This window comes from Zootoca vivipara, chromosome 3, assembly GCF_963506605.1.
Source record: "Zootoca vivipara chromosome 3, rZooViv1.1, whole genome shotgun sequence".
In the NCBI taxonomy this organism is placed as follows: Eukaryota; Metazoa; Chordata; class Lepidosauria; order Squamata; family Lacertidae; genus Zootoca; species Zootoca vivipara.
In genome coordinates this window covers 92811125-92836916 of record NC_083278.1, presented here as the reverse complement: position 1 = coordinate 92836916, position 25792 = coordinate 92811125, and the positions used below count along the sequence as shown (strand labels likewise).

General features: G+C 40.9%; 1 protein-coding gene across 1 annotated transcript in view; it reads right to left on the bottom strand.

Annotated features, from left to right (window-relative positions):
* Window positions 1–8945: 8945 nt before the first annotated feature.
* The window catches only part of GPATCH2 (G-patch domain containing 2), a 106179-nt gene continuing 89332 nt past the window's right edge, over window positions 8946–25792 (bottom strand). Inside the window, exons 9-10 of the mRNA XM_035111346.2 lie at window positions 24778–24860; window positions 8946–11430 (exon numbers count right to left, since the gene is read on the bottom strand). Coding sequence (XP_034967237.2) covers window positions 11261–11430; window positions 24778–24860 — 253 coding nt within the window. The 3' untranslated portion in view covers window positions 8946–11260. The remainder of the gene's footprint in view (window positions 11431–24777; window positions 24861–25792) is intronic.

The window sequence follows — 25792 nt, the reverse complement described above, 5'->3', positions numbered from 1 at the left end:
AGAGGTATTATAAAAATTTAATAAATAAAAAAATAAAATCATAACAACAACAATAGAGAGAAAAGCCACCATCTCCATCATGGACACTATCTGGGAGCAATAGGAGCTGTTGTCCCAGGACAGACCATGAAGACCATCTACTGCCTGACAAATCAACTAAGAGCCAGTGTGGAATTATTTTGAATACCATTGTGGTGACCCCTTATTTTATATTATTTCACTCTCACACTATATTTGTGAGACAGCCATCATCCAGTAAGCTTTGTGGTAAAGCAGAAACTTAAACGTGGGTCTAGTCGCAACTCTAAAGAAATAGAACTATTAATGGCGGCAACACTGGGTCTCTGAAGGATAGATTCTACGTTTGTAAAGTGATGCTTGTCAGTTAAGAAAATACTTATTTGAAAAGGCTTGTGAGTAACGTTAGTGCCGATGTGCATTATTTAACCACATGCAATGGTCACCATCCACTGGAGATTTGTTTCAGCAACTGCATGCCCAACTATTTATATTCCTTTAAAGCGGGCATGTGCAGATGTTCCTGGTGGATAGTGCTCCTTATTTATCACCAACAGAAGAGACAGCCCAATATGTCATCTGATGAGCTATTATGGCTTTAGTGAACCATCTCTTAACCAGAAGCCTTTAACAATGTCTGGGGTTGTCTTTAATGCTTTTCACAGATTTTCCGAGTTTTAGCATCTGACTTAAGTCTTCTGTTCAAAAGACTGGGCATAAAAACTCGTATAATGGAACCACTATTTTTTTTTATCACCACCGCCTTTGTTATTGGAGATCTAATGACAACAGCTCTGTCTGCATCTCAAGTGCCCGCCTTGCGCAGGGGACAGGGGCTCTTTCTGTGAGCCTTTAATGTCAAATGTTGAGCTGCTTGCAGAAATAATGCACTTTTAGCAATGGTAATCCTGATATTTTTAAGAGAGCTCCTGGAACAATATTGCTTAAAATATTATTTTAGGAGACTGGGAGAGGGTGGGTGGAATCCCTAACCCCCCCCCCCCATCCCCTTTGTTTTAAATACCTTCCTTGTTACAAATTTGCTCGTTATGAAAAAGAGTGAGGAAAAATGCTATTTGCTTTTGGTAATCGGATTCAGTGGCATCTAATCCTATATCGTATTTATGGCTGTGCTAGCTATTCAAAATTAAAATGAACCTTTCATCCATGTGTATCATAAATGGGCATTTATCAGGATTATATGATTTTGCAATCCATCTGAATATGTAACCGGAATTTGTTTTCTTTCCGTTTCACTATGTAATTACCATGCGACAATAACAAAAGTGACATGTTTGAAGAACAGATAAAATGCTGTAAATTGGCCAGTAATGGTGATATTTCCTCATCTTCTGAAAAACCCATTTATTCTCTCTCTCGACAAATCAAGGCATTGTCAGCCCGCACTCATCTTGTGGCCGGAGGGGCCCTACCAATTTCTAGATGTAAGTGAATACTGGAATGCAGATGAGGCCTACTAACTAAGGCTTTCAACTCAGGCAGCTGGTCTTAGCTTGCCTCAATTTCTAAATCATCCATAATGGGGCCAGGACCTCCGAAGCACTAAAAAGAGCGAGCTGACATGCTGGACAAACTGTTAATTTTTTTTCCTGAAGAAGCTGCTATATTGCACATCTGTCACTGCTATGCAGACAATTACTCACAGAGTGGGGAAAAAAATCTGCCGCTTGTTTCTAGTGTAGTTGTTAACTGACATAATGGCGAAATACAATGGTTTAGGAGAGGCATAGAGAGGGTTTCCCTCCTCCCTTTAAAAAAAATTCTCCTCAGTTGTCCCCCCCCCCCAATTTTGAATGCTTCTGTATTCTGGAACATTCCACATATGTAAAAGCCCAACACCAAGGCTGTGAAACAATAGTCACGGAGCTGGTTAAAAATGTTTGGGGTTATGAACCTCCGCTTTCCCTCTCTCCTCTAAACATTCACATCATGCAATAGCCATTATTGGCGGTTTTTTAAAATTACTGTATAGTTTTTGAAAGGCACTTCCACATACAAAGCTTTGGAATTCCGATTGCCAGAGGGTATTTACTGTAAAAGACATCTTTTGTCAATAATCTCCTTAATTTGAGATAATTGCTAAATCTTTATTACATAAGTGGATATTTTTATTGTACTTAAAAATAGGTTAGTATTTAAAAATTGAACAGGGTAATAAATAATCTAGCCATGTTATTCCTCCACCCCACCCACATAGCTAATGGGGAGAGATTAGGGTTTGAATAGTCCTGTACACATGGGAGAAATGAATTTATAGGAGATAATAATGGCAATTTGAATGTGGGATAACTGGGGGATCTTCTATTCAGTTGTTCATTGCTTTCAACAGCAAGGAAGGTGGGGAAGAAGAACTGATGATGCCAAGAGATGGGGAGAATCTCCTGTTCCTGTTCCTGTTCCTGATCTGTCCCTGAAGTTAATCCACAAGGAAATGGGCTAAAAGGCCAGAAACACTGCAAAGATGTGCTATATTCATTGGTAGGGAAACGAGTCAAAACATTCCAATTGCAAGCCAAAGCATAGCATTGTAAAGAAATCATGCACACTCTGAGTTTCATTGATTATAAACATCTTGACTGGGACACCCAAGTTAAAATAACCACTCAGCCCTAATGCCTGCCGCTACCGCCACCCCACCCCCCGAAAAAACCCTACTTCACAGGGTTATGGTGAGTCAGGGATAACTTTGTATGTTTCTCTGAGCTCTCAGTGGAGGAAGGGGAGATAAAAATGTAATGGTGTATAACATCTATGTGTGATGTCTGCACGTTCGTTTTATAATTAAAAAATTGTGCAGCTGGAAGCAAAGCCCTGCCGGACAAAAGCCAGCACAGCTGTAAAGGTCTTGCTTCATTTGGACTGAAATCAGAATTTCACTCTGGTTCTCATTCTGAATTAAGTGGGAAGTTAATGTGCCTAATACTGTCGCCGATGTGTTCAGTTAGGTTCAGTGTGGGTATTTCACAGATATGGGAACCCCCCCCCCCGGTGTTGTCGGACTGCATCTCCCATTGGCCATCCCTAATCATTGGCCACTCTGGCTGGAACTGAGAAGAAATGGATTCAAGCAAAAACTGCAGGGCTACATGTTACCCACCCCTTGCTTTTAAGGGAAGGGTGTTGGGGAAAGGTGGGCAGCCAGATGTTGTTGGAATAGAATGACCACGTCATCCTTGACCAATGACCATGTTAGCCTGAGGCTTGTAGGAGCTGCAGTCCGACAACAACTGGAGGGCACCATTTTGGCTACTCCTGGTGTTAGGGGCTGGAGCATATGGCTCCACAGACTACTACCAAGCGACTCATGGTTAACCATGGCAATCCATAGTAAAGCAATCAGCCTTTGGAACCAGCACAGCTCTTGTCAAACTTATAAAGAACTGAAGGCTATTCTTGTAAGCTACCCTGTGTACCATTGCAGCACTGCCTATCTGTCCAGTCAGAGTTCGACCCAGGAGGCGCTGTGGGTTAAACCACAGAGTCTAGGGCTTGCTGATCAGGAGGTCGGCGGTTCGAATCCCTGCAACGGGGTGAGCTCCCGTTGCTCGGTCCCAGCTCCTGCCCACCTAGCAGTTCGAAAGCACATCAAAGTGCAAGTAGATAAATAGGGACCGCTCTGGCGGGAAGGTAAACGGCGTTTCCGTGCACTGCTCTAGTTCGCCAGAAGCAGCTTTGTCATGCTGGCCACATGACCCGGAAGCTGTCTGCGGACAAATGCCGGCTCCCTCGGCCTATAGAGCGAGATGAGCGGCGCAACCTCAGAGTCGGACACGACTGGACCTGATGGTCACATGATAGTCACATGATTAATGATAGAAACTTAACCAAGCCAAACAAATTCAACCAAGATGAGAATGATAGAGAAATATCCCCTAGTACAGGCATCTCCAACCTTCAGCCCTCCAGATGTTTTGGACTACAGTTCCCATCATCCCTGACCACGGGTCCTGTTAGCTAGGGATCATGGGAGTTGTAGGCCAAAACATCTGGAGGGCCGCAGGTTGGAGGTGCCTGCCCTAGTAGTTAATAACCAGAATGAAATAAGGAGAATCAGTGCTTTTTTTCCCTACAAAAATGTTCAGGGGTACTCTCATTTTCCTACTCATATTGAAATACTGCCCCTTGATGAGGCCAAACTTAGATTCACAAAATGTTTAGGGGTATGTGTACCCCTGCCCCCCCCCGAAAAAAAGCACTGGGGAGAATGCTGGTGTATTGGTTCTGTGTTGCCTTTGCACTATAAGACAACTGTAGCACTCATTAAGAATTACTCAGGTATCAAATACTTGTGCTTCCAGCGATCCTGCCAGAGTTTTCATTTACTGTGTATTAATGTGGCTCATGATTAGCCTCTTGGTGAGTTGCTGCTCTTACGACATAGCCTAAGAGGAGAAACAGGAAAACAGTTTAGAAATAGCTCACCTGTTGATTTTAGACAAGGGTTGAATGTAGGAGAGAAGAGATCAGTGTGATTCCTTCTCATATCCACATCTACAGTTTTCTAACCAGAATGCACAGGCAAAAATGCACCCATGTTTGTTCCAACTACAACAAAACACAAACATTTCCCTGAAAAAGTTGACAAGGAATAGAGTCTTATTGTTCCGCTGCAAATGCAGCGATGTCTGAATCAGGGGGATGATTTATGCTGTCTGACAATTCAAAGACAGGAGACAACTCTAATGTACAGATAAAACCAAAAGTGGCAATAGTAGTAGATCATCACACTGACTCGCTGGAGAGAAATCTGGACTTAAAATGTCAGGTGTGTAAAGTAATGAGTCTGTGCTTAGTAGGAGACCTCCAGAAGGAGCCTTCATGGTCCACTCGTCACTTGAATATATATTCCGGCAAACCTGTTAAATCAATGAGTATTTAATACCTAATGACTTGGGGGTTTTTTTCTTCGAAAAAGACCAATTCTTACCCCTAAGGCAACTTGTGTGATTCTAACAGATCAACAAATTCTTCGAATACAAGCAATGTTATTGGAAGGATTAATATAACAACAAAAACTATAGTCAGATTACATCTATTTGAAATAAATCAGTGGATAAAGAAATGAATGACCAGTTGCCAAATGCGGCAACCTTTTTCAAATTGTAGGAACTCTGCTCGGGAGTATTTTTAAATGATAGGAACTCTAGGTGAGAAAACTAGTGAGATTCTTGGGACTGGTCAATGCATTATTTTTATCATGTGGATGCACTTGAATCAGTCATTGAAGGGTACCTAACTACCACCAGAAATAGGTCATATTGCTGGCATGAAAACTCCCCATTCCACGTGGAAGAACGCATGTGGTGCTGAACATTATGGCAACACAGAGAATGCTTCAAGCATTCTCTCATGGGATAAAAACAATGCATAGCCAAGCATAGCTGCCAAGTACCCTGTATTTTCCGGGAAACCCCCGTTTTTACTTACCGTTTCCCGGAGGTCTCCCGTTCCAGCTCCTCTCCTGTTAATTTCCCTTATTTTTGTTCCTGTCGGCGGCCATTTTTCTGGTGCCGCTTTGCCCATCTATGGGCACCAGAAAATGGCCAGCGCCGGAGGTCGCGCCTGCGCATGTCCAGAAGTGCGTAGACACAACTTCCGGTGTCACTTTGCCCATCTATGGGCACCGAAAATGGCCGGCGCCAACACCGGAAGTTGCGTCTACGCACTTCTGGACATGCGTAGATGTGACTTCCGGTGCCGGTGCTGGCCATTTTCTGGTGCCCATAGATGGGCAAAGCGACACCAGAAGTTGCGTCTACGCACTTCCGGTGTCACGTGGCTGCTGATCCCGGATTTCTCCACCGGGTACTTGGCAGCTATGCAGCCAAGGTTTTAGTTGCACACCCCTGTCTTCATTCACCATGATTCTCAGAGGGATAACATAAATCAGGGGTTTCCAAACTGGTGGCCTATGGCATGACTGTGAAGAACATTTATAATCTTAATTCAAATTGCAATGCAGTAAATACATACAATAGAAGTAAAAGAAGCTATAAAAATGCAATTAAAATGATGCAGCAACTAGTATCACACATTAGAATTGGTATGGCAGTCAGAGAAATGGTTAAGTAGCCCACCATGAGCCTCAGCAGTTTTCAAGTGATTCGTGAAAAACAAGTTTGGAAACTGCTGGCATAAACTAAAACATTGGCTACTGATGGCTATAACCCTAAAATGTAATAGTGTGGATTTTAACTTTTTTCTAAGCCACCTGGAAAGCCACTTCTGACTCAGCTACATTAGTCAAAAAATAGCATTTTAAATGTGTTATAAAGAAGCAGCACCAGATGGTGCTATAGAGCACAAAACCTTTCTATGCGATTCCCCCCCCTTTGCTATAACGATTTACTTTGTGACTTATAGCATTTCCCCCCCCCTTTGTGTAGATCCACCCCTATATGTCGACTATATCTCTTTACCCTTTAATATTTAAGGCATTTTGTTTTATGGGGACCCCCCCCCTTAATAGAAATTATAATGTTCTGTTCTGGCTAGTCACAGTTTTGAAACTTTAATTTCAGTATGGATGTAAAGTCACTTTCTGCTAATTCAACTTCAGGGTTTTTTTTAAAAACCACATACTGAATTTTAAAAGGCAAAATGGAAGGGCAAATGGTAGAAAACAAGTTTATTACACAATGATCCCTCTACAACAGAACATATTCGTATGCCTATAGTTTTTCATTTTAATCACAAAGTGGAGATACAGTGCTAAATGCAAAAACAGTCAGGTTGATTATATATTAAATGCACATACAGTACTTTCATTAAAGCTGCATGTATGTACAGTAGTCTAGTATTACTTGGATAACAAATGAATCAAGTCTACTATATGCCTAAATTATTACCCATCAGCCACCAAGGCTCCAGAGGATGTCAATTTATTACTCTACCAAAGAGAAAACGCCTGCTTAACTCTTCCATGTGGAAGCATCAGAAATACCTATGCTAGCATTTTAACACTGAGCATTGCAGCTTTGAATCAAAGGTAGGCATTGCCTTGCCATAAATTATTCTAAAATCTAAATTACAACCCAGCTCATAATTCTTGGAAGTTTTATGACTAAATCTCTAAACCACCCTCCTTTCCTCAGTTACACTGTAATGGTTGATCCCTAGATCTACTTACCTAAAATCACATTGCAAAAGGAAGCACAATTTGTTTGGGAGGGAAGCTGCAAATTGTAGCACACTCTAGGGACATTTTTACAGCAGGATCACCATGTTATAGAATTCACTTTATGAATTACTGTGGCAAAGGCCATATTCCAGTAGCAGGCAGAGCCAAACACCCACCCAGAGCAATTTCTTTCTTAATAATTGCACTCCTATTTACCTTCCATTTTATTCACGTAGCTTTTTAAAATAAATATACATATTTACAAAAAAGAAGCTCTCCAACTCCCTTTCTTTATTTTGCCTGTGAAAACTCAGTAATACCAGAAGAATGCAAACAAGGTTCCATAAATAGCTGAACAGCAATCCCTTCTTTTCAGTTATTTGAAGTCTCAAGCTTCAAAATGTATTTGCACCCTCAAAATCATATGCATTTTTGCATACTTCTTGCATATTTGCAAGGAACAGAAAAGGGGAAGGACCTGCACATCAAAGCCTTCCTCACCTCACTGAACAGCTGATAGTCGGAAGGGGACCCGGGGAGCTGGATGAAATCTGGTTCATGCCCAGGGGTTCCCAACCTGAATTCGATCAGAGCGCAGTTGATGACAAAAGCCTTTACCCGAGACACTGAGCAATCAGTCAGAGTAGATAATTCCGACCTTAGCAAACAAATACGGTCACCTGAATCCTATATATTCTCCCTTGGCTCCTGTTTCTTCCTCTTAGTTTCTTGGGACCTTTGTTTTTGGCCACTGCCTTTGCCATAACTGCTTCCTTCTTTTCCTTTGGCCATACTGTATTTTTACAGCTATGCTAGCTTGATGATCATCTGCATCTCTCCTCCATCTCCTGCATTACTTGTCATCTAGACAGCAACGAAGCTGGTTGTTCACTTCTGTCACATTCACATTGACCTTTTGCTTCCTGGTCTGTTAAGCAGTTTTTATGTTTTTCTAGGAGGTGTGCAAGGGATATGGCCTGCAAATAGGTCTGAGTTGAGGCTGCTGTTTGGTATAGTGGCTGCTACTGCCATAGGCGCAAGGCTGCTGTTGTCAGAAGAGGAGTAACAGTTCTATCCCCAAGGCAGTTCCCAAGGGGAAAAGGACATTTGGGAGGCCATCTGTCCAGTGAACACCTGCAGATTCCTTAAACACAGTCTCTTTCCTTCTTCTTCCTCTCCTCCTACAATTTTTTGCAGTAGCTCTCCTCTATTTTCAGCCCCTCACCATCTTCAACTCAGGCAACCATTTGACATGGCAGAACCGTATTCACAGTCATACAATTGTGGAGAAGGAAACTTGTTTCTGTTTTCCCCAGTTTCTTATCTGCTTCATCCTTCTGCTACCACAGAAGACACTTCCCCATCCCACCCCCCCCCCCCAGCATGGAATACAGGTGAAACTCGGAAAATTTGAATATCGTCGAAAATTGCATTTATTTCAGTAATGTAACTTAAAAGGTGAAACCAATATATGAGATAGATAGCATCATATATGAGATAGATAGTATCAGCTGGTAGCCAGGATCTTGTTGGGTGAAAAGGAAATGGAAGAAGCGAATGGAAATCTTATTGTGTGAAGGTAATAATAATAATAATAATAATAATAATAATAATAATAATAATAATAATTTATTATTTATACCCCGCCCATCTGGCTGGGTTTCCCCAGCCACTCTGGGCGGCTTCCAACAAAACATAAAAATACAATAATCTATTAAACATTAAAAGCTTCCCTAAACAGGGCTGCCTTCAGATGTCTTCTAAAAGTCTGGTAGTTGTTTTTCTCTTTGACATCTGGTGGGAGGGCATTCCACAGGGCGGGTGCCACTACTGAGAAGGCCCTCTGCCTGATTCCCTGTAACTTGGCTTCTCGCAGCGAGGGAACCGCCAGAAGGCCCTCGGCACTGGACCTCAGTGTCCAGGCAGAACGATGGGGGTGGAGATGCTCCTTCAGGTATACTGGACCGAGGCCGTTTAGGGCTTTAAAGGTCAGCACCAACACTTTGAATTGTGCTCGGAAACGTAGACAAGTGCTAGTTTCTTTTGGAAAAAATATTCACAGCTACTAGATAGCCTTCCCCCACGAAGAACACTTCTCGTGTTGGGATATTGGAGAAGACAACTTTTATGAGGGGAGTCTTAGCATCCAAGCATTCCTGAGACACTTATTTGCAGGCCTATTTTACCACCATATTTTTTGTTCTATTCTATTGGAAACCAGTTAATTGCCCATTCATATGATGGTCGGGTGCAATGCAGGGGCAACTAATATATTACAGATACCACAGGGCCCAGGCAATGGCAGTTTCCCGGTTACAGTTTGTTACTTACTTGAAGCCATTGAGAATTCAATCTTCCCTTCCCCTGAAGAAGTGTGCATGCACACGAAAGCTCATACCAAAATAAAAACTTAGTTGGTCTTTAAGGTGCTACTGAAGGAATTTTTTTTATTTCCCTTCCCCTATTCCTTTTTATTTCCCTTCCCCTATTCCTTATGTTTTGAGCATGGCAAAAAAGAAAAAAAAGCAGAATTCAGAAACTGGATTTTATTATTTAAGAGTACCTATTTTTTTCAGCCACAAAAGCTGGTATTATCCCTGCTGATTTTCTCCTTCGCCCCCCTGCACACCCCATTCTGGAAGATCCTTTGAAACTCAGGAGTGGCTCTTTTGAGGGAAAAGTGGGCGGCAATGGGAATGGAGCAGCAGGAAAGCCCAATGGTGTAAGTGGATCTCACCCATTGTGTCTGGTAGGGAATGCTATTATGAAAATGATAGCAGGTGGTGGGAAGTGTGACATCTGAATACAGCCTTATGCTGGCAGCAGTATATGAATTCTGAAGTGATTACTTTAGGGTACAGGTACGATTAAGCCAAGCCAACACACTCATTGAAATAAACCTCCAGTCCAGTGATAGAAGGACTCTTTAATGAGATTGGTGTCAGGACAAAAGCAAGCCAAAATATTAAGTGTGAAATTATGGCTGTTGATAAAATTTAAGCACTTCCTGTTATAGTGTTTCAAATCCTTTCAAGAATATGTGCCTGAGAAGCCTGGCCCACCTTTGTCACCACCGTTTTCCCCCCTACTTAAGAAATATCTTCCAAATTATAACTATAATTCAGAGACTCTAATGTCCCATTTTAAATCCACTTAGCTAACAACAGGTCGGGATACACATTCACAGTGATTGGATAAATGACAGCAGTACAATTGGTTTAAAAACTTTGCTTTTAAAATAACACCACCTAAGATGCAACAACCGATTAAAATTGTACTCAAAGGGTGTGTGTATTAGGGTGAGAGAGAGGAGGGTGGAGTTACATGCGGCAACTCCTGGAATAAAAAAGCTTGCCGTTTGTCATGCGTTTCTCATGCAAAATTGCATGCTGGGAAGCAATATGTGCTTTATGTTGGCTCATCTGCAAATATTATATATCAAATTAAATGTCAAATTAAACTGGCCTGAAATGAGGCAGAGCCCATGAAGGCTGTATTTGGCTGCCACTGGGGCAGAGATGCAATCTTTTAGAAAGGTGAACTCTGTCACTCCTTCTTTCCCCACTAGAGTGCTGTTGAAGCAGCTCTGCATCTATGCTGCCTTGATGAACAATCTACCAATACCTTTTTGGAATGGAAGGTGCAGCAAGGTCTAATACTATACTGCATCTGCACCATCTTATTAAGTAACACAGCAGCTTTCCATTATAATTGAAACTAGCAAAAGTGGCCTGTTCTATGAAATGGCTGAGAAAGGAAAAACTCAGGTGCACCTGTGCAGTTGGCAAGTCTTTAAAGGGGTGGGGGGAACGAATCCAATCAGTTCCTGGGAATTTTGACAATATAAATGGTCAAGACCACAGAAAATAAAAAAGTACAATTAAAAAGATTAGCACCATTACAGAGTTAGGGTTCAAACATCAGGACTGCCCTAATGGCCGGTCCCTTGCAGCTTTTAATAGAAAACATTGAGGCTTCTGTATTCAAAAGTGACGGTAAGAATCACAGGATGTTTCTGAGAACAGCTGAATGTTTTTAGTTATTTCAAAGCTGAAAGGTTGGTCATCGTCTTGTCTGAACAGCAGCTCGAGTGCCTTTCGGTTAGCTGAATCCAAGTCCAAGTCCTTTTGGCCTCTGGATTGCTCGGATTGGTTCGGCTATCCCTTTGCCTTCTGGTCCAAGGCCTGTGCCAGGTGTCCAGCCCATACTTTGGAGCATCCTACTGCCAATGTTGCTATCTGAGATCGGTTGAGCATTTTCACCTACAAACCCTGAGATTAAAAGAAATACACAGCATTAATCAGGATGGCCATATGCAGAAGAGCAGGATAATCTCCCCATAAGCCTTAAACCTTCTTATTCTCCTAATTTATCTAATAGGTTGCTAGAACAGGATGTCTTTGTGCACCTCAAGGTTGCATGTTGATCTGAAAATGTTCTAGGCTAATTTCCCTTATTTGAAAGGGGGGAAAAAAGAATTATATAAATGCTTAACACCATGCATAATAACATGTGTTGGAAATTACATTCCAACATGACTCAAAGGTGGCAAGAACCATAGAAATGAAAACAGGGTAACCTGGTTGCATTAATCAATGTTAAAGAATTGCTCAGCTCCCTTAAGCTGCACATTTGTCACGAAAATCTTTGCAGTCTATATAATATTGAGCATTATGTGGTGATACTATTGGGGAGGCCCAATCTATGCTAAAAATCTAATCTATAAAAATCCAATCTATGCTAACTACCAGCTACTTCAGCCTGTGCCACACCTGTCTGTGGCTGTGGTGGCACATGAGATAACCCAGCTCACGGTGGCACTGGAGTCAGATTGCCATGTAGATATTTGGGTTAGGGTTCTCCCTTTTATGTCCTTTCCCACTTTCTGTGAGTTGTGCTAAGGTGTTGGAGGACAAAGCTGTGCATATGCCACATGGCCTGTCCTGAATCTTCTAAGATACCCTCAGGTGCGATGCGATTGAGGACACTGTCCTTTTTTTGCCTGATTTGAAATAAGGTGCAAATGCCAGTCCGCTTGGCTCCTGTATAAGAAAATTGGGTTGCTGGCATCTTGTCCTGTGCCTCAGGCAGCAAATTGTCTTGGGCTGGTCCTGGGCAGAATGGAAATAGGTGAGGAAGCCTAACAAGCTCAGCTTAACAAGGCTGTGGTGGTCTCAGGTGCTAGTCTCTCTTTGCTGAAAGTTGGATACAAATGTTTAACAATGAATACAAGAGAGTTAAAACAAAGGACCTGAAAAGTGAAAGTCTTATAATTACTCTTTTTAACATTAACAGAAACCAGCATTCTATAAGGAATAGAGAGCTGAACACCCTGTTCTTCAAAATGTGCAACTTTATATAGTGGTGTTACTATTCTTGATCCCAGCCCCTCTGTGGAAAGTACACAATTTTCTGTGACTGACAGGTAATTGGAAGAGTTTTGTTTTTAACTGATACTTAAGTACTTTAATATACAATATAATGAAATTTTCCTCCTCAACATAGGATATAATTATCAGAATGTGAAACTCCATGCATTTTGTTCCATTCAGCACCTATAAATATACAAGCCAAAAAACAGCTTTGCTAATTGCATGCCAATACTACTTACTGTTGCTCCTACCGTACTGCAAGCCCACCTGATCAAGTGCTGCATTTTGATGTGGATTCGCACTTGCTTTAACTCTAGCCTCAGCTATTAGAGCTCACTGAATGGTTTTCAATAAGCCACCCACCCTCGCAGCATAACCTTCCTTACACAATTGTTTTAAACACAAAATGAGATATGTTAGGGATATAAAAGCGTACGCCACAGTGTAAAGGGTTACAGAAAGAAAACAGGTTGGTGGGAGGTATCCAATTGTGCGCGTCCACTGAGAGACCCAAGTTCTGCTCAGGCAACAGGTTTTTCTCTCCCTCTCCTACCTCCTGCAGTCCCCACTCTCATTACATCTGCTTTGGAGGGTTGGGATGTATTTGTGAGCGGGGGTGGGGGTGGGGACGGGGAGAGGAGAGGAAGAGGAAATCCACTTGTGCAACACTGGGTATCTATCATTCAATGTTTTTAATGATAACATGTTTAAAGGTAGGCGCTGCAACTCTCCAACACTTTGACTTTAACCCTGAAGGTGCACTCTTCCATTGTCTCTTGAGACTGACAGAGGCCAACTACGGTTCAAAAGCACTTCCCAGTGGATCAAAGTCTGCTGTCACTGCATATTGATTAAAGGATAAGAAAACTAGTTGATTTACCACCCCTTGTAGCACAAGTGCAGATGGAATGCTGCCTTATTTTTGGTATTCACTGTTTGGTGTTTGGGAGCATCGCATGGGATCATGTGCTCCACTTCGCTCATGGGGAGCACATGAGCACATTTGGGTCAGTGCACTATGTCTGATGGCACCAAATCATTGTTAGCACCAGATCATCTTGTAACTGATGGTCACAAACAGGTTTGCAAACTATGTTTTGACACAATGGTTACCAAAAAAATATCAGTGCCGTTTGGACATAATGCTATGTCAACATTTAAAAGGAAGGAGACCAATGTTTAAGTGAGAAACACCTGGAGTGAGAAACACCTGGAGAAACACTTGGAGAAACACCTGGGTACTTGGTGTGTTGTTCCTAATCACCAAACTATGCTCTGGTGATGGGGCAGAATTGCATCTGTACTAGGCCTATTTAAGTTTGCCTTTTTTTTTTAAAAAAAGGTAAGCTGTATGCAATATTTCATTGTTTGTGGAAAACTCTGAAGCCACTACTTTCTGTACAGTAGTGATTTAGCATATTAAAGGCATTCTAATTGGCTTATTTTGAACATTGCATTCTATTTGAGGCAACAGTTAAAGTAAAGGTAAAGGTACCCCTGACCGTTACTGTAACCTTATTTCTTGCAGTTTTTCCTGTGTCACCTAAAACACAGAGAGAACAACCACATGCAAAATTTATTGGTGCTCACTGACTGAAACGCAAGGAACTAAACACTTATTTTACTGTAGTTTATATTAATCGACTAATTAAAGCAACTACTTGGAAATTCACAATTAAAAGAATTAACTTCCCAAGGGGCTGTTTCTAGCACGTGGCCCCAGAAACAATTGGGGGCAACTTTCTAAACATGCCAGGGATTATAAATACTGTAGCAGTCCCCCCCCCATCTATAAGAAAAGTAGCTATGCAAACAGCTTGAGAAAGGCAGAGAATCTCCAACTGTTTCAGCAGGAAAGACTTCGTGACAATCTCTGCAAGACCAGAGTTAATACTGCTCATTAATAACAGGCTGCTGCACCAGTGGCAGAATGCTTTTTCTGCTGTTTAAGGACTGCAATGTATGATTGTTACCAGAACAAACAGTGTCAGTGGGCAGCCCACTGCAGTTGTTGCCACAAACACAGTAAACGGAGCACACTTGCTTGGCCAGTGACTTTCATTGGTAGAGCAAAAGCTTCAGAATTCGCCGGGAAATCACAGTAAGCCAAAATGTACAGTCTTGTAGTTCTACCAGTGCATATTTTCACAATTCCTGGAGATAGTCCTTATGCATGTAAATGTTTTAGAGACTTAATATAAAGCCCATAAAAGAAAAAAAGGGCAATAAAGTTTGTATATAGTAAATCAAGGCACTCCTTTGGAAAAAAGAGAGAGAGAAAAAACAAACCTTGCAATTAAATTTTTATTCCAAAATAATATTTATGATGTCATTAAAGGTAGATTTCTATGAAAATTAAGCCATGTAATTTTTCTCAACAGCTGTTGGAACAGGTACATTCTGGTTAAGCAGAGCACTAGCATTCAGTGCCATACCCTTGATTTTACAGGGATTGCCATGAATTAATTTAATTCCATCTGTAAGCTAAAAATCAGATCAGAGGTCTAATGCTGCTGCAGGCTTCACATCTGTTTAATCATTTTGGGATACAACAGCTTGCCGAAGTTCAGGTTTTACATTTGCTTAAGAATTTCAGCAGGGCTCTCAAAACACAAAAGAACCGCAGAAACTTTGCCTATATTTTAACACGCACATCTTGCAGCTTTTGCTTTGGTACCTTTTGAACTTTATTTTTATAGAGTTGTTTTTTTTAAAAAAAACAACAACCATAAACAAAACAACATACCAGAAGTGGCCTTGATTAAATAAACAATTTATTGCTTAATGTGTGTGAACATTAACTGCTTGCACTGTGACTGAAACACATTACTGTATTTCCTGTTCAGGCTCATAAGAAAACTGATGTCACTTCCCCTTTAACACGAGTTTAATGTTGCAAATCCAGGTATACTTACCAAGATGTAAGTCCCAATGAACTCAGTTGGAATGTGCTGCTTTTGATAGGCCAAAAAACAGCAGATATGTTAACAGAAATCGAGAAGCACACTACTTAGAAAAAAATGCCACACATTTAAGGTACATAGGCATGGGCAAAATGCCGTTCTCATGGAGCACAAATACTGATTGAGACTGGAGCGTCTTTTAGGGGGTGGGGAATCAGATCTCTTTATTTATGCAGATGCTTAGTGGTGGAAGCTTTATCTGTGGTTGACCTGTACATTCTATTTTTAACATTATATTTTTTTGTGGGGGAGGTCTATCTATTGATGTACGAACTCTTGTTTGATTAATATCATGCATTCATTTATTTTAAATCACTGAATGCATTAAATCTGAATAAAATGATACATGAATAAAACAATTAGTTGTAGAAGAAAAGTGTTCTCTTTTTAGATGATGCCAGTATGTGTCATAGCAGGCATATTAGAAAAGTGTTCCTTCCTGTGTGTGAGAGAAAAGAGAATGTCTGTTCTCATATGACAATTAAAATCTACACTTTTTGAAGTACTTAAAAATATTAAGTACTAAAAGTATTAATAATAAATTACCATTTTAAAATAAATTATTTCCAATTACCTAGGAGCACTTTAGTCAGTCTCTTAAAAACGAGTTTATTCTTAATCTTACCTTACAGTCAATCTCACTGAACTCAGTGAAACTTACTTCTGAGCAGATATGTGCAGGATTGTACCATCACAGAGCAATCCTTTGGATGTCTACTCAGAAGTAAATCCCATTGTGCTCAATGGTGCTATTCAGTATGCATAGGGCTGCAGCCTAAGCAGAGCAGCACTAAATTTTGGGTCTGGAATCACCAGGTATGAAACATAAGTGGTTTAGAAATAAAACATAACATGGGAATGTATGTGCGTAGGACTCTCCAAATAGTCCCAATTAAATGATTTTGGATTAAACACAATTTAATATTCCTTACCCTGCATTTTTAGTAATATGCACATGTAAAAGTGGAGCAGAGTCTGACCATTTCCTAAGAAGGCACTATTTCAGGCTGAAGTTGTTGTTTTTTTGCTAAAACTGAGGCCGTCTTGGTTCTCTCTTCCCTTTTATAAGATTAACACAAGCGAATTTAACAAGTTTGCTGCAGCAGGACACCCCACAACTATTATTTTCTTTTCCAGCACTCCTGGCAGCCCTAAATCCTTTAAGTCCTTTCCAAGAAGGATCTCTTTTTTGCTTGGGCAATTTTTACACTACATGGCCTGATAACCCTGACCCCCTATCCTGGATCTCACTATCGCAGCAGAGTGAGTCTTTTCTACCTTAAATTCCCAAGGAGCACCGTGGATGGTAATTCACTTGAGTAATTGGCTCAAGAGATGAAAATCTTGTATCTGCCTCTCTTAGCCACTAATCTATCCAGCTGACTGCAAGCCTAATTGGCAGCTTGTTTAGTAATTTGGCTCCTAAAGTGTTGTATTGATGTTGGATAAACAGCCAATGGAAAACAGGGAGATACATGCTGCTTCGCTTTATAACCTAGTGCACCTTTCCCCCTGTTCTCTGAAGACATTTAATATTCAGAGTATTCCTTTCACTTCTCTATTTGTGGCTGCTAAACCAGCCTGCAAAATGTAAAGGTCTGAAACCGCTTGATGCAGGAAAGATATGCTGTAACAGTGCTGCTCTCAAAACCACAAGCCGTCTTGATCCATGATTTTTTTCTTAAGGGATCCCCTAGAGAAATTAAATCAGTGTGAATAATTCCTTTTTTTAAAAAAAAAAGCTAATGTTTATATAGATACAAAAATCACTACCAGTAACCAAACCAAACCAAAGTCATCCAGTTAACTATGCCGAAATCGCACAGTATTGAGGAATAATGCACCACCTTCGTGGTATTCAGACTGTTGGTATATATAGATGCTCACATGCCTGCTGGGATGGTTTCCACAGGTGCCAAGCCACTTGCTCAGTGGAACTTCAGTAAGGGACATTAAGGCCCATGAGGCTTGAAGTGGGCAACATGCAATCACACCAACGCTGCTATATGCACTCTATGCTCTGCTTCACTATCTGCACTCCCAGAAAGTGAATGCTGAGACCTTTTGTTTGAATGCTAGTCTATATGTTTCAATGCAAAATCAATGGTAAGACCTAAATGGCACCTTTAAGGACAAGCAAGGGTTTGCACCCGGTTCCCCTCAGGGTATGACCACGATTCAAGTGGCAGAGCACATACTTCGTAAGCAGAAAACCCCTGGCATCACCAGTTAAAACAAGATCAGGTAGTAAAGCTGGAAACAACCTCTGCCTGAGATATTCGAGATGGTCAACACTGGACCAGATAAAACAATGGCCTGGCTTGGTATAAGGCACCTTCATGCATTCAGAGGTTCTCCCTTTATCTTCTGTTAGCATCTTCTCAATCCTCTCTCTAGAGCATTTCTGACTTTCTCCCAAGGGGGGGGGGGTTAACAAGGCTGGTGCTGCATATTCATGATACAGCACTGTGTACTGGGGCTTATCGTAGAATTGTGGAGTTGGAAGGGACCACAAGGATCATCTAGTCCAACTCCCTGTAATGCAGGAATCTCTTTGCCCAACATGAGGCTTCAACCCACAACCCTGAGATTAAGAGTCTCATGCTTTAGCTACTGAGCTATTGAGCCCACCTTTCCCCCTGACAAGGCTAGAGGCAGCTTACAGATAAAAACAGCAGCTAGGCCTGTTCAGGATACCATATTTCTGAAGTACATAGGAAAAGCCTACTGGATAAGGCAAAGGCCCATCTAGTCCAACAGCCTGTTCTCACAGCGGCCGACCGGATGCCCATGGGAAACCTCCAAGCAGAAACTAAGCACAACAGCCCTTTCCCCACCTGTGATTACCAGCAACTGATTTTGGAAAGCACACTGCCTCTGACAGTGAAGGTATTGTAATTATTTATTAAATGTGTATACTGTACCGCTCTTCATCTGCAGATCTCGGGGCGGTTCACAACATAAAATTACAATACTACTAGCCTCTGATAGCCTTATCCTCCACAAATTCGTCTAATCCTCTGTTAAAACCTCCAAGTTGGTGGTCCTAACTGCCTATTTTGGAAGCAAATTCCATAGTTAACCATTTAACTGTGTGAAAAAGTACTGGTTATAGGCATTTTTGCTGGTTGTTCTCTTTGATAGAATCTTTAATTGGACCGATCATACAATGCCAACAGAACCATTTGGTGTTAACAGAGACAATATGCAAGCTTGTTATACAGTAGAAAAACTGGAAGCAACCTCTGATGCTCGATGCATTGGAAATTTACCCCAGCTTATCTAGCTAACCCAAATCTGTCCTTTTTCTATAAACAGATCAGAAGGTTGACCTTCACCACAAGCCAGGCCTGGGTAACCTCTGTTGGAATAGTATAATCACAGTAGTTTCAAATCATCATTTTGGCACTGCTCATATTCAAGTCTGATTTTTAATCACCGCTGCATTAGACGTCAGCAAAATAGTTTTGCTGGCAATTTTTAAGCGGAATGAAAACATTTAGCCTTTTGATTACCTTGTTAAACAGAGTCATGATGACCTTATAGCAGTACTTGATATTACATACCATAATAGAGAATCTGTCAGATTTTTCATTAAAACACATTCTTATAAAAAAAATAGAGTTGATAACTCAAGTCATTCCAAAGTGCATCAGCCTGAAACACAACATGTAGCCAACTAACCCAGACAAAACATTGAAGCATTTATTTTTCATCAAAGATTATCTACTACCTTGAGCTACTGTTATATGCCAGCATTTGCTGCATTTTACATGTGAAATGTTTAAAGCAACCCTCTGCTGTTTTTGCTTGTTCTAATTCTTGTTTCATCACCATGAAAACTGGGTGGAGTTTCATTATTCTCCTATACAGGAACTTGCCATCTGGAATGCACACAATTTGTGAAGTGGCTTAAAGTTATACAGCAATTTTCAAAGGCAACTCCAAAAGCAAAAGGCCAAGAAAAGCTTTCCTGTACTCTTAGTGCCAGAGCATTCTCTTCTATGTAAACCTCACATTTTTGTATTTTCTTTGTGGGGTAGGAAGAGGAGGAGATATTGCCTGAAGTTTCCACAAGTTAACAATAAAATTGTGGGGGGCAGTACAGAGAAGAAAGTACAGAGAGCCATGGGTGTGGAGAAGGGAGGAGATGACTGATGTGCGATGAGGAAGTGCTCTAAACCTTTGGTGTTGTTCTGCTGAGGCATAGAGGGGAAACAAACCAGGAGATGGACACAACTGGTTTCAGATCCAGGGAAGCACAGAAGACAGTCAGTTACAGAAATCAGACTTCAAGCCTTACACCAATGGAGAACCTTCTGGGTGACTCTGCGGTCTCAGAGACACAGGATTACCTGGGGTACTGCAGTTAAGTTTCGTTCTCCAACTTACCTGTAGCCTCTTTGATAGTGTGTTTATATAATGTGCAAAACCAGTTAAGTGCAGTAGGAGTGGATGGAGTGTCCCTTGCCTATTGTATTGCTACCTATACTTTGCTCGGGGGGGGGGGGGGTGACTATTGGTGCTGAAATTGGAAATGCTAGAGCCCTGCTTTCCTAGTCACGTTCCAAGGAATCAGGAATCAACAATGAAAGCATTTGTTTTGTGAGTGTGTGCCCAGGTGCATGCATATCCACACAAACTCAAGGGCACTCTGTTTTTGCCATAAAGCCTCTTAAGGACTCATACGGAATAGTATTACAGTTCAGGTGTTTAGCAAGCCGACAAAGGCATTCAGAATGACATGCTCCCATGTCAGATATTATATTGCTTCACTAGTCATCAATTCCTTCAGGTATTTATTTCCTGAAATAAATTCATGGCTGCCCTAAGAGGAACAACATATTCCAACCATTCTTTGTCATTTTTAAAAGGCTGTATGTAAACTGTAGGCAATATATGAGGAGAAGCATCTTTTGTTTCATGTGATACACCCTTCCTGGTTTCTTGCTGCAATGTTAAAAAAAAGGAGCTTTAGCATAGACTATAAAGTCAAACGTTTCCTCTTTCGAGGAAAAAAAAATACAGATTAGGACCCTATTACTTCAGCTGTTGACTGGAATTATCTGATAGAATTCACCTTATTTTCTTCACAGCTTTAGTTCACCTTTACAGATGACATTTTTCAAACTATAAAATGCTCTCCACTGCTAAAAGTTTCTTGCTTCAACAGTTTTTCATTGCTGTAAGAGTAAATCTACATCCTTTGTTACTAATACACACGGCGCTATTGGTATGTGACTTTGTCTCAAGGCTGAGAACAGGCTATAAATTTAGAAATCAATAGCTAACTCTATCAATATTCATTTTACTTTTTCAATACAAAATACAAAGGTGAAAGAGCAGTAAATAAGCCAGAGCGCTGAAATAAATTGGGTGTTCTTGTCACAATTAATAAATGTTTAACCAATAACACTTCTAGCTACAGTAGTCTACAGCCTTGTAATGTATCTAGAAGTACGTAGCGGCACAGGTGCTGAACAGGATTCACAAATACACAAACACCTCATTCCAACTGTTTGTTAGCTCCACCATGCTATCTATCCTCCATACATGCATAAATAAGGCTGTTCAACATACTGCATACAAAGATAGGGGAAACCATTTGTCACCAACCGACATTTATGAATGTGGCAATGGAAATCTTTTCTTCATGCACTTGCTAGGCTCACAAGTCTATTACTGGGAGGCTGGCCTTTTTGCCAGATCTGAGCCTCTGGGGTAAGGTTGGGAAAATATCCAAATAATTGAATAAATAAGGCAGAAGAATTAAATTATATTTAAACACCACTGTGAGGAATATAATTCACCCAGTTACACACAAGCTAAGGCATTTTAAGTCAAGGGGAGCAACTGACTAGTTGCAGGATTGCATAGGTGCCTCACTTTCACAGTTTATTTCGTGGATCTTTTAAACTCTTAGTGGAATGGAACATTCCAGCAAAGCTTTGTAAATTAACTCAATACAAACAATTTGATTATCTTATTTGATTTCATACTTCTTTTGAAACAAAAACGGGTCCAGTCTTACTGGGCAATGCTCAGTTCCCAGGGTATTTAAGTGTAAGGCTTAATCTTAGTCTTCTATGTACTGTAGTTGACAGGGGTCTTACAGCCGTGTGTATTACTTCAGCTGTGAAGCACACACAATTAACATTTCTCTTCTCCCCTTGCTACTGCCATCCCATGATTTACAGCTACTTCTACATTCCTGATATGTGACAGCAAAAAACAAAAGTTTGACAACTCCGACTAAAAAGAAAGAAATGCGCCATTTTGCATTTTAAACTCACTTAGATCATAGTACCATCATAACTGCAGGAATAAAATGGAGTAAACATGCCCTGGTATTAAAACACATTTAACAAAACAAGCACTATTTTGTTGTAGAAAAGCCTAACCAGACTATTGAGTGTTTTTCAAAATAAGGAAGGATCCTGCAGTGACCGACATCAGCCCACCCACGTGCCGATGAAAGGCCTGTTTGCTGCTGTTTCCATAGTCAAGTGCTCTCTGTGTGGTCATTTGGGGGTCCTTGCTGTGTGCAGCTCTGGACTGTATCAGCTCTCAATCCTCAAACATCCTCAAAGCAAATGTGGAGGGAAGTTTCCCTAAGCAGATGCAAAGTGTGTTTTCCCTCTTACAAATTCAGTACCCCATTATCATAAACATCAATTATTTTTTTTACATGCCCTTCACCATGAGGCTGAAAGGGAGAGTTATGGTCATTTAAAATACAATACAGTGGTACCTCGACTTACAAAGACGATCCGTTCAGCGGCCGTCTTCGTAAGTCGAGGTTTTCGGATGCCGAAGCGCGCAGTTGCCTTCTACCAGCGCAAAGGCAACATATAAAAGCACCTGTACTGTGACGCTCGAAGCAGGGCCCTTGACTTTACCCCACCCTGGATTTGCAGGCCTTTAGGCCCACCTAGGCCACAGAGTTTGGTACAAGCATCTCCTACTTCTGCCACCTTTCACAGGATGGATTTGTCAGGAGGCAAAGCTGGATGGCTATCGTGTGCACTGCAAGGAGAATATGCTGAGGTAGCTGCAGTAGTGCTAGCCCACTGTTTCTGTCTCTATATTACAGGGAAATGCAGGGGGGGGGGTTGAGAGGCAAGGCTTGCTGGAGTTCATGGCTGAGCTGAGATTTGAATGGGGGGCATCCAGGGCTCACCGTTTATCCTCTTAACTGCTTTGATAATCCCTAATGTGTGGAGCCTCCGCTGTAGTTATTGAGAGGCACTTTTCTCTATTTTTATTCCATAAGTTGGCCCTTATAGAGCAATAGCGCTGTAAGAATCTCAAAATCCCTTCTCAGCCTCTTACTTTAAAAAAAAATAAAATAAAACCACATTCAGTCACTTGAACATTGTAGAATTATGGCTTTGGTAGGGGGATCAACTTGTTTTTGTAGAAAACAGAGGGCTATTTACACTACTGCCACCACCAGAAAGTTAAGTAAGTGCGCCAGCTTTCACAAACACAATAAAATACCGAATAGGTTGGAATGTAAAGGTACACTAAAGTTAATTTTATGATGCTTTATACGTACATATACTTTACAAAATGACTTCCTTCTGTCGCTTGCAAGTTGTGAAGCTAAAATCACCTTGTAGAAATAATTATATTATCCTCTCCTCAGTCATTAAGCATTTTCCTACTCACTACACATATGTTCAGAGTCTTAGGCCTTGACCTAGATGCACTCTTTTTCCATATTACTGCCACTAAGGTGCTTTAGCAATATTTTTCAGACAGTTCTCTTGGTCTGCCACTGAAGTCTGAAACACCATGAAAATCAAAAGTCATTCTATTGAAATGCCAAAATTAGATAACTTCACGGAAGAGCTCCACAAGCCAGTTCAGAAGGCAAGAACTACGTTTGTGTGTGCACACTTTAGATATGCCAGCAAAATGGATTGGAGCAGGCTTTACCTTCTATGAACATAAGACGACTTCTGACCATGAAAGGCATTTGGGCAATTCCTTGATCCCCATGCAATCCCAGAGCCATCTCCCACACTATTTCAGGGGGTCCTTCAACCCTTCAGAATAGTGTGGGAAGTGGCACTGGGGCTGCAGGGGTAGAGGGTAACTGGCAAGCATTGCTTCCTCCTGCTACTGGGTGCATGACCGGAGTGGACCTATGCTCAAAGGGTGCTTCCATTAGCAGGAGTCAACCCATAAATTATATTTCCTTGTTGACAAGTGTGCAGTACAGTGACATTCAAGAACATACAGAAAAAGACAATTAACACAAGTTGATCTTATCAATTCTCATGTACACTGTAGATACAGGGTGCCTTCTGAAATATTCCCATAATTGTTTTAGGAAAATGTAGCCTTTTTGTATGCAACATGCGGATTTTAAATAGTGTGCTCAGTACTGCTATTAAACACTTAGCAAACAATACAAAGCAGAATACAGAACTCCTACTTGGCATGGGCTCCGACAGAAGGCTTACGATCTAAGTGACACAGAAGATGGATTTAGATACCTTTGCCACAACACGTGCTGATTTTTCCAGTCACCATGGGCTGTTTTGGTAATTGTGCAAGACTAGTTTGTCAAGAGGGAATGGGGTAAAGAGAAGGTTCAGTGCACAAAGGAGGTCAGTTAGTGCTCTGTGAAAACCACTCCATCCATTAGCTGTGGAGTCTGTTCTCCACTGAACTTATTTAAACAAACAAGTTCCACTAACAACATAGTAAATGAAAAAGGCAATACATGTAGTCGGAGAAAAACTGGTCATCTAAATTAATCCGGACAATATACTGCTGAAGAGTGAAGGGTTACTACAGTAAATGCGAGGCTAGGTTCTGATATGGGCTGCCTTGACTGCGGTTCTTCTCTGAACTGGGCCATCCCATGCTTGCTGTTTGCAATGGGAGGGATGCTTCCATTGGTGTCGGTAAGGAAGTCTTTCCCCCATATGAATAAACCAGGCAATGGGAAACAGATCAGTGAGAGGAAAGGGATGAGCTGCACCAGCCCTTTGCTCTTTTAAGTGTCAAGTTGCAACAGCTCTTTTCTACCTATGCTCTTGGGCTGTAATCCCATGCATGTTTAGTCAGATGCAAATCAACTGAAGCCAGTGGCACTTACTCCCTAGTAAGTGGGTTTAGGATTGCTACCTGAAAATGCTCCTTTGTCAAACCACCCCAAGCCCAGTTTTGTGGAGGTAAGCCCCAATCAGTTTCTGGGTTCTCTCCCGCCCTCCGTGCTGTTTTACAGACTTAAGACATCTGGATGTGTCATCATGGTGAATCTGCTTACCGGTGGGTCCTGGCAGTGGTGCGGCTTTTCTCCTTCGTTTGATATCACCCATACATAAGGATCCCAAATGCACACTTGTCTGCCTGTAAGCAATTACCAGAGAGATGTATTAATAACTGATAGGAAAAATAATAACTCTGCAGAAGGACGTGTATCAAAGAATCTGCATCCTGGTCAAAATAGTTTAAATAAACATAGAGCTACATGTTGGAATCTTTCAGATACTTTTTGTATTTCTAGTGCTTAGAGTGATGTTACCAATGTAGCCAAAAGGGCATTGGCCATACACAAGAAGGAGACATCAAAAAGACTTGGAGAAAGCCCAAAGTTTGCAGTAATACAAAACATTTTTTTGGGGGGGGGGGAATCTAAGAGTGAGGACTGAGCATGCTCACTTGGCACAGAATACTACTGGGCAAAAAAATAAAAATAAATTAAAAAACTGGTTGGGATGGAGAAAGGAATGCTATGTCTAGAATTCTGATCAGAAATACTGCACACTGCAATATTTTGTTGCAGGTTCCACATCCTGAAAATGAATTATGTTTATTGACAAGCAGTCAGTATTTAGAAACAATCTAAATCACCGCTGGAATAAATAAATTCTAAAAGAAATACTTTCAGGTTTTCAAAACTGACAATCTTTCTGAGTCAACATAAAATGTATACTGATGCTACTGACAAAGCAGTAGGTAAACATACTTAAATGATCACAATATTATAGACTATCAGTTGTCTATTAATATCTGCTGTTAGAAAAACATATATTTTTTAAATAATCAGTTAACAAGCATTTCTTCACAGGTAATAAACAAGTGGGAAATGAAACATTATTTTTAAATAGAACATTCTATTGGTTTTATAATAAAATGGCATTGATTAAACAAAACCTGTAATGTGTAACATATATACATTGCAAAATCTTCTCTTTAATGTCTTTTTTAATTTAAAATGAGAAACACAAGGATTTTGCATTACTCGCAAATTGTTGATCAAAACTTATCACATCTTCTAA